The 9,236-nt window shown below is 43.4% G+C and overlaps 1 protein-coding gene across 1 annotated transcript; it reads left to right on the top strand.

Annotated features, from left to right (window-relative positions):
- The first annotated feature begins 4,532 nt into the window (after nt 1–4,532).
- On the top strand, nt 4,533–7,756 carry LOC119884974 (ATP-dependent RNA helicase A protein-like). Its single transcript, XM_038695233.1, has 6 exons — nt 4,533–4,684; nt 5,637–5,780; nt 5,877–6,017; nt 6,345–6,477; nt 7,417–7,595; nt 7,679–7,756. Exons 2-6 carry the CDS (start codon nt 5,670–5,672, stop codon nt 7,754–7,756), a joined length of 642 nt encoding a protein of 213 aa, XP_038551161.1. The 5' UTR covers nt 4,533–4,684; nt 5,637–5,669.
- Nucleotides 7,757–9,236: the final 1,480 nt, after the last annotated feature.

Below are 9,236 nucleotides of genomic sequence, written 5' to 3'. Positions count from 1 at the left end.
CTCCGAGCCGTCAGGAAGTGCCCCGTGCTTTGTAGCAACTTTTACTAGCCGCCAAACCAGCGGCTGTAACACGTGGATCGATATATTTGAGCGCCACAACCCAAATCAGAATGTGATCCATTTGGTTGGTAACATTTGAAAAGGCTACACCAGCCGCACGTTTACAGTTTTACACGTTAGCGGACGCCTAAACTGGAAGTTAGTCTGCTCGCCCGGCAAAAGTCAACACAGTGGACGCTGTAGCGCTACTGCCGACTAGCGTTTGGGGGTGTAATTGCAGATGACAGAGACACCGACGGCTACGGCGTAGCCTCTACGCAGGAGTATTATTGGGCCATAAGAGGCAGGATGAGTCAAACCCAGACTTTCGCTCAGGAGAACGACATTTCAGTCCCACGTAAAACCAAGTAAGGGCTGAGTTAGTTTCAACTTCTGTAGTGTTTCTGTATTCTTAGTTTACTTTAACACAAACCCAGATCTTTTCCTAAATCCAACCAAGTAGTTTTGTTGCCTTAAGCTAACTAAACTGCGACTGTTTCACAACTCTAACCATGTGTTTAACGTCACGTGACTTACGTAACGTAGTTAACACTCATATGTGTGGTGTTTAGGATGGAGGACTTGTTGAATAAACACAACATATCAGTGACTAAAAAGAATAACAGGCTAGAACCAGACTGCTTTAACTTTCCTCGTGATTGTTCAACCGCTACTGAATCCGTTACTCTGCGAATTCATTGTGTTTGGACACACCGGGTGTTGCCAAGGTTAAACGCCCCTGAAAGTTTGTTCTCGTCGAACGCTCAGTAAACTGTATCCTGAGGCTGAGGTTAGGACGCAGCAGCCAGCCACGCCTTGAAGCCCAGACGCACTCACACATCATGATCCATCACACACTTTCCCCACCGCTAATCTGCACAAATACACCGCCGCAGGCATTAATACACACGCCACGCCCAACTTGTTCCCGTTACCTTGTCAACACCACACCTTGGACACACACCGCATCAACACCTGGATGGATCTGAGAGCTGCATTTCTCAACTCTGAGTTCACTTTTCAGCTACACAAGCGTGCATCTGTGGAATGTACCTGAGAATATTTACTCAAGTACATAGATACTGGTGTGTTTACATTTCAGAGGGACACGTTGTACTTCTACAGTTACAGAGAGAGCTGGTGGTGGAGATAAGTTAGTATGGATCACACTTCACGTCCTCTGCACGAACTACAAAGCACTGCAATAAAAATATATGATCACTCCCCTCTGGGCCAGAGACTCTTCTGAACAACAACACACACCCTTCTACACTCATCTGACGCACATACAGCCAGAGGCACACGACTTTTATTTATATACATCAGCATAGCAGTTAGAATGAATAGTTATTTTAATTGTTTTATACCTCGTACATGTTTTGAGTAAGTTGAGCTGTGATTTTATTTTATGCAAACCACTGCAAATCCCTCTCTCTGTCTATCATTAGTGGTTATCTTACAGTAGAAATACATTAGTTTTTCCAACGAAGGTTAAATGAAGGGCAACTGGACTTGGTTGAAGCTTCAACCAAGTCCAGTTGCCCTTCATTTAACCTTCGTTGGATAACTATGACCTGGATGACTGAGAATCTTCATAGACACATTAGTTTTTCCTCGATTGCTTAAACACATTTGCCCACTCTGACATCACATTTTCAAAACAGTTAACACACAGGATAAAACTGAAGCTCAATGGCCAAAATGACTCATTTTGTTAGCAAAATGCTCGAACACTCACATATATTTCCATCAAACACCACAACTTGTGGTAATTTACTCTTTCAGTCATTACACAATGGATAGATAGACACACATTACAAACTCAAATGGATACTGGGGGGAAAAAAGCCACCAAAGGAAACATATGGGTAGAAATACCTTTAAAATATATATATATATATTTTATCTTTCACATTTAGTCCATTCATTCTTGACGATTAGGCCACAGGTTCTCATCAACATCGCATTGAATTTTTTTCCTTTGCAAAGCACCGAGGGAAATACCTCCTCGCGTGGCGTATCCATCCCTGGCAGTCCTCTGCACCTATTGCCAGGCAACCATCATTCATTGGCCTCAACAGCCCTCTCTCTTCGGGTGGAATCAATATTTCTTTCAATGCATCAGGAAATGTGATGAGGCGTTCTGTAGTGTATATTGGTGTTTGGTAAAGGGCCCCATCATTGGAGATGGCGGCACACATGGTGATACTGGCACCCGTCTGACGGTGGCCCTCTGCCCAGTGATGTTCCTCCCGCGTCTCCTCACTTTACAGAGGTTGAAGCCGGCTTCGTCCACAAAAATGAATTTGTGATGTGCCCCTTCAGCTCCAAGCTCCACTATTCTCTAAGAAAAAGAGCAAATTCATAAAGCAAATTATTCCAGTCGCATGTAACTATGGTAACAAGGTATCATAACAAATCGTGCGTCCTTCATGATGTCACTCTGTACAGTTGCTTCATTCTGACGTGGTTTTGTCTAAGGACTCGATCTATAGTTGCCAAACTCACACTGTTTATATTTCTAAATGCTCCCTGATCTGCGATTACTGCTGCCTGGATTTCACGCAGTCTGATTGCATTCTTTGCCATATCTACAATGGCAGACTCCTGTTCAACACTAAATATCTTTCCTCTGCCACCAGTGTGTGGATTCTATAAAGTAAAAGCAAAAAGCATGTCAATATGAATGGGATTGATAAAACACCTGCATTACTGTAGACACAGTTTGTTCTGCTAACAGGGCAATACAGTAAAGCTGAACTACACAGTGGTTTACATTACAGTAACGCTCTGAATTACCTGTTCTCATTCAGAAAAACCTGACAAAAGACTCAGAAGGGACTTCTGCTGTGCTAATAATGTGATGATGAAGATCAAGCATGTCCCAGTTTCATTTAGTGTCTTAGCAAATGAGAAAAACTGTAACGTATGTGCGTAGTTTTTCACAACATGACATTTTGTTCTATATTTCAAAACTACATTTTTACCATCACTGTGCTTGTTGTTCCTAACTGATCATAACTAAAAACATATGATTAAAATTAGGTCTTAACGCTGAAAAGAGTTATCTAATTGCATTGATATTGACTGATATTGCAGTATGATTTGCAATATTAAGGGAAATGATCATTTTTACAGCAATATTCTCAAACTAAAATAATTCTGATATGATTTCTATTGATTCTATGAATTTCAAACAAAGAGGTTTTCTTAAGTCTGCAGAATATGATGTGTAGGCCAGGACGTCTCTGCAACAAGACAATATGTAATTTAAAATGATATATTGACACCATAGGTGTCTGGAGACATGTCCCCACCACATTTTATAATGGCTGATTTTGTCCCCATCACTTTTTGAAAGCATTTATTCTGAAAAATAGCACCAAGAAATGAAAATGCTTTGAGAAAAGGTTTATTTGTGCAATGAGAAAACATACAATGAAATTTAAATATAGTTATAGTTTCCACCATTGTTAGGAGTTTAATGCTCCACATCTACTCGGGGAGGACCCGCAGACCTCCCTCTGATTTATTTCACTATCAACTACTTCTTTAAAATAGTGCTACAAATCTTCTCGTCTCGTAGAGTATAGTGTGTGCGATGACTGACATCAAGACTACTCAGCTGCCTAAAAATACAGAATAAGCGGTGTTACGTGGTGGGTGACCATCACACTTTCAGAGGCATTTGATAAGATCTCTTTGCATTTTGGCCGTCTCGTCTAAGCAATGATAAAGTAACCGACTGATTTGTTCATTGATAGATTTACAGAGATGTCATGTTCATAGTGTTCAGAATGCATTGAGGATTGGTTGTTTCAGTAAATGTGCCAAATCAATTGAGAAAAGCTGTAAACAGTGCAAAGACCATAGCTGTTTGACCTGCGTCCCACTCCTGTCAGCGTAACAGCCTAAGTGGCGTAACGTTTTCAGTGGAGACTGAGGCATTTCAGAAGATGTTTGTGGGGCATAAAGACTGACAAGACTCTGGCCAGGGGAGAACAAGTTTATCAGAAAGCATTTATTTGGACTATACTCATACGGTGAGGCCAAGAGCTCCACTGTTTCTGCTGTCGGGAACATGGACATAGTGTCAGAACATGTGGGAAGGACAACTGTGAAAGGGAGGAGTGAACAAAATGCACACACTGTGCAGGAAATCACCACGCAGGGTCCGAAGAGATCAGAAGAAATAGAAGTGAGAAAGGTCAGAGCAGCAGAGGGTCTGTCATTCACCGAAATTAGGATTGAGCGGTGAATAAAATAAAAATAAAAAGGAGTGGAGATGTTCAGAATTTGATCTGCATGAAGAGATTTCTAATATTTATTGCCATGGTGGTAAATTGTGTTGTTGAGAGTCAGAGAGGATTAAGATGGTACTGGATGCTGCAAGCAGACTTTTTACATTACACTGAGGGTTTTCACCATCTGAGAGTTATAGAAAACTTTAACTGCACTGGGAAAACTGTAACTGTGCTGCAACTGGAAGAAGCAGAAGAAGCAGAAGAAGAAGGTTCATCCTCCAGCCCAGCAGGCGGTGCTCCTGGCGGAGAAGCTACTTAGCAGGTCGCCTTTCAGAAACACGGATACGACGGTAAACCTTCGGTGTCTGGAGGAACTGTTGGCTTCTCTGGACTGATTTTGGGTAATAAAGTTATTGTTAACACATGTATATGTTTATGTAATCGTCTTATTGCTGTAGTTGTTACTGAAACATGGCAAAAAAGGGTGCTAGAGCAAATAACCCTAGCTAGCAACGAGCTAACGTTAGCTGAGGTTCAATCTTCAGTTCAGTTATTTATTATAAACGTTGCTTAAATAAACTTAAATTCATACACGTACAAAGTAGGAGGAGTTGCGGGAATGACCCTTGTGTTTAGCAAAACGCTGCGTTAATTGATTGTTAACGTCACAGTAGGAAGGTTCTGCTTGCTAACGAAGCTAAGCTAACCTGATGCTAACGCTGGCTGCAAACTTTCTGCTGTGCATGAACGGATTTAAATGAAACCCAGTAACTTGTTAATGTTCATGAATTAAACGTAAGATCCATATTGTGCCCTTGTCTGGCTGTATGATTTCAGATTGTTCGACTAGAACTCTAAACCAAACTCCATGGGAAAATCTGGGAAGTTAAAGCGAGCGTCTTTTATTTATTTGCACGGTTCTTTGTTGAAATATCTTAGTGATGTGCGATCTTTCGGTCATAATTACTATCCCGAAACGATATAAGATGTTATTTAGTCAAAAAAAAACGTTAAATCATGACATTACAGTCGAGTATTTCCCCTAAATCACAAAGCAGAAAATTTACAGATTTATGGATGGAGTTTGGTTGTTTCGTATGTAGTGATTTGTTTTTTTAGTAGCTCATTTTAGGTAGCTCAAGTCCAACAGATATGTACAATAAATGCTTACTTTCGGTTTTTAGATTAGCTAAGTCGCCTTTCAGTAGTCACATTCTTATCTGACAGGCTTCTGTTGATGTGTGTTAAAACACAGCAGGTGTACAGAAACATATGACAGTAACTGCATCGTATCTGAACCGTAAAGGGTATTAGCGTTAACTTTGAAACTGACAGGAGTTTTTAATTTCTCAGATTAAAGGGTCTACACAGGAAGGGACCCCCACCATGGCGGACATCAAGAACTTCCTGTACGCCTGGTGTGGAAAGAAGAAGCTCACTCCCAACTACGACATCCGAGCAGCAGGGAACAAAAACAGGCAGAAGTTCATGTGCGAGGTGAGTTTTCTGTCTGACTGACTGTTCCTGTAGCTAAACTCTGATTTGAAGGGGCTGCCTGTCTCCACCTGTCTGACCCTAAACTCCCCCCTGCAGGTCCGTGTCGATGGCTTCAACTACATCGGGATGGGCAACTCCACCAACAAGAGGGACGCTCAGACCAACGCTGCCAGGGACTTTGTCAACTACCTGGTCCGAATCGGGGAAATGAGCGCAGCAGAGGTCCCGGCTCTGGGGGTTAGCGCCTCACTACTGTCGTTACATGGTTTATATATTAGTACCCGACTGAAACACTGGGAAGAGTTACAGCTGTGGCAGTAAACGCCTGACGTAGCGAGGGGGCGGGGTTTATTGTGGTCCTCATGAACATGTTCTGAGTGTTAAAGATTTATGCCACAGTTGGGCCGCTTTAACGGGAGACGCGGTGTGTTTAAGGGTTCAGACCCCGTGCATCGTACCTGCGTCACTCCTAACGCAGGACATTATATCTCAGACAGAAAGTTTGTAAAAGAGGTCACAGAGTGAAGCGTTGTTCAAAGGCTGAATCTGAGTTTGTGTCACCAGGCGAGCGCTCCAGATGGCGACCAGCTGGATGGAGGAGGAGGAGGAGGAGCAGAAGGAGGTGGAGGTGGGAGCTTTGGAAACCTCCCTTCCGGCGCTCCACTGCCGCCTCACCTGGTAGTCAAAGTTGAGAAAGGTATTCTGATCTCTGACAGAGTCCATCAAACACAAGACTCCTTGACTGAAACCGTGCACGGGCTCGTGCTCTATAACAGTTAATCTTCACGACTTGGTCTTAATGTTTCCATGAGCTGTTGGCTGTTTTAATATTTATAAAAAGTGCTGCATTCAATGTAAAACTAGTTAAATGGTTTCAGTTTGTGTTGAAGCCACAGACTGTAAAACAAAGTGGGTGTCACCCGTTAGTGTATGGGCCGCCGTTTGAAGCCTGCACTTTGGCATTTTGGCCGTCGCCATCTTGGTGTTTTGGAACTGGACGTGACCATATTTGGACGAGAGGGTGGAGCTAGCTAGCTTGGTTAGCAAGGTGCTGTAACGCAACATTAACTGTGATGTTAGCTGGGAGGCTAATTTTAGCTAGCGACAAACAGGCTTAAAATAAAATGTACTCACTGAAAAATAAGCAGCCGACTCCTGATGAGCTTTTTCAGCGGCGCTGGTTAAACAGAGCAGCGGATACGAGTCGCCTTGTCAATCAGCTTGTAGCCCCGCCCTAAAGCCTCCCCTGCTTCCTGGTCTCTGTTCCTCTAAATGGGACCATAATTTACTAAATGAGCATCATGCTGCGTTGAAGAAGACTTGAAACTAGAGACTGAGACCAGAAACTCATCAGGAAAGTGTTTACTGAGGGAATAAATCAGCTGACAAGTAGAAACATTTTCTCACAGACTTCTTTCTGCAGCTGCTGGAGTCGCAGGTTTTAGGCTCTTCTCTTCTCAGCACAAGAATAATTCTGATGACTGTGATCATCTTAGACTGTAATCGCGATATTTTCACACAGTTTCTTCCCTCTATCTGCATGTCGGTGCGACCTGATCCACCATCTTGTTTTCCCTGGTTGAGCAGGAGACACGTAGAACGTAAAAATATTAATGTGTGTGTCTGCTGTTGTTAGAAGAGAGCGGCGGCACTGGACCAGTACCAGGAGTGACTGGACTCGGTTACTCTGGAGGAGGAAACTCTGGATGGAGCGGAGGAGGAGGAGCAGCAGCAGGAGGAGGAGGAGGAGCTCAGTGGGACCGAGGAGCCAACCTGAAGTACTACGCCAAGAGAGACGAACAGGAAGCGCAGGCGGTACGGTACTTCCTGTTAGTTTGACAAAATATAAAACACGTGCTGGTTCATCGGACGTATCTGACCCCGTTTGATCCCTGCAGACGCTGGAGTCCGAGGAGGTGGACCTGAACGCTAATCTCCATGGCAACTGGACTCTGGAAACGCCAAGGCCCGTCTGAACCAGTTCTTCCAGAAGGAGAAAACCAGCGCTGAGTATAAATACAGCCAAGTGGGACCGGACCACAACAGGTCTGGATCAGAACCCCTCCAAGGCTTTTGACCAGATTTCAGCGGGGTCGGGTGGTTTGTTCTTTTCACCATCCTTCATCTATTTATTGTTTCGCAGTGAAACTAAATGTTGACTCCTTTTCAAAGTTCCCAGAATCTAAAGTGGATCCTAAAACTTCCAGGAAAAGCAGGATAATCTTAGTTTTGACGAGCTGACACTGGCTGATAGATAAATAACACAGTATTACTAATAATACTGTTAATATCTAAGATACGGTCCTGTGTGCCTCTAACGTCGGGTAGAGGTTCTGAGGAGAGGATGCTCGCAAGCGTCAAGCGCCATGAGTTGTGCATCGATGTAAATAAACTTTAGTAGGCGTGGTCGTAATTCAGCAGCAGCGATGCTCTGAATTTAGGGGGAACTCATCTGTGCACATTACTTATCAGTTAACGTTTCTTTTTAATAGTGCATATTTACGAAGCTTGTCAGTGAACTATGAAGGCAAAAAACCCCAAAACAAAATAATCGTTCATTAATCATAATCGAGGTTAAATGTTTTTAGATTTTAGGTGATGTCGTCCGGCTGTGCAGAGGGGATCAAAGGGGCGGAGACTCTGTTTGCTGCTGTTGATGCACGTCAAGGAAAGCAGCAGTTTGTGTGTGTGTGTGTTGGCAGTTGTTGGTCGGGATGTTCCTGTATGTTTTTCTGCTGGACTGCTGTAAAACGCAGAGACCTGCAGAGTGCGTCGGCTGCACCGTAGAGATCTCGCTGTCTGATTCATCCACGTCTAACTGAACCAGAGCGGAGAGCGGCGCCAGCTAAGTCCTGGTTTGTGCAGATTGAATTTGGAATTAAAACGTCCCTTTATTCAACATTCAGATTTGCCACCACAAGCTTCTCTTTGGAAATAAGATACTGCTGTTCAAGTATTTTAATTCTTTCCTATGATCCATGGAGAATCCAGGAAGTCTGCAAGTCACTGCAGCTTGAACAAATTGACACCTTTTTAAAGTATATTTTTCACACTCTGGGAAACTGGAAGATTTGGCGATCAGTAACATTTCTGCCTTTCTACTCCAATAAGTGCAATAAATAAAACTAAAAAGCCAATTAAGAACAATTAGAGCTCGGGCTTCCTTCATGAAATAAAGACTTTGGTCAGGACCTAAACTAACAGACACAAATCCTTATCTTTGTCTTTTGTAAGATGAGGCGCACATTTGAGAGCAGAAGTGCCTCCACATTTAGCTGGTGGAGCGGGCGGCTGTTGAGATTTAGGGACTGAAGGGAGTTTCCTGCTCCACCGGGGAACACGGCGGTGACGCCAGAACTCACAACCATACTGAAGGAAGACATGGGACAGCGTTTAGGTGCACTAAAGCTGTCCCATGGGTTGCAGCTCGGGGCTCAGTGGAGTCTGGTTGTGATT

Source organism: Micropterus salmoides, unplaced genomic scaffold (genome assembly GCF_014851395.1).
Source record: "Micropterus salmoides isolate LMB-PRFRI ecotype aquatic unplaced genomic scaffold, ASM1485139v1 Ms_hic_scaffold_3806, whole genome shotgun sequence".
NCBI lineage: Eukaryota > Metazoa > Chordata > Actinopteri > Centrarchiformes > Centrarchidae > Micropterus > Micropterus salmoides.
Note: the sequence above shows the minus strand (reverse complement) of the source record. Positions and strands in the feature narration are given on the sequence as shown.

Bases quoted from the DNA above. Each gene is read 5' to 3' on its own strand.
- LOC119884974 (XM_038695233.1), top strand. From the start codon at position 5,670: ATGGCGGACATCAAGAACTTCCTGTACGCCTGGTGTGGAAAGAAGAAG. The intron at 6,018-6,344 runs GTTAGCGCCTCA...TTGTGTCACCAG, and splicing joins CAGAGGTCCCGGCTCTGGGG to GCGAGCGCTCCAGATGGCGA. The intron at 7,596-7,678 runs GTACGGTACTTC...TGATCCCTGCAG, and splicing joins ACGAACAGGAAGCGCAGGCG to ACGCTGGAGTCCGAGGAGGT.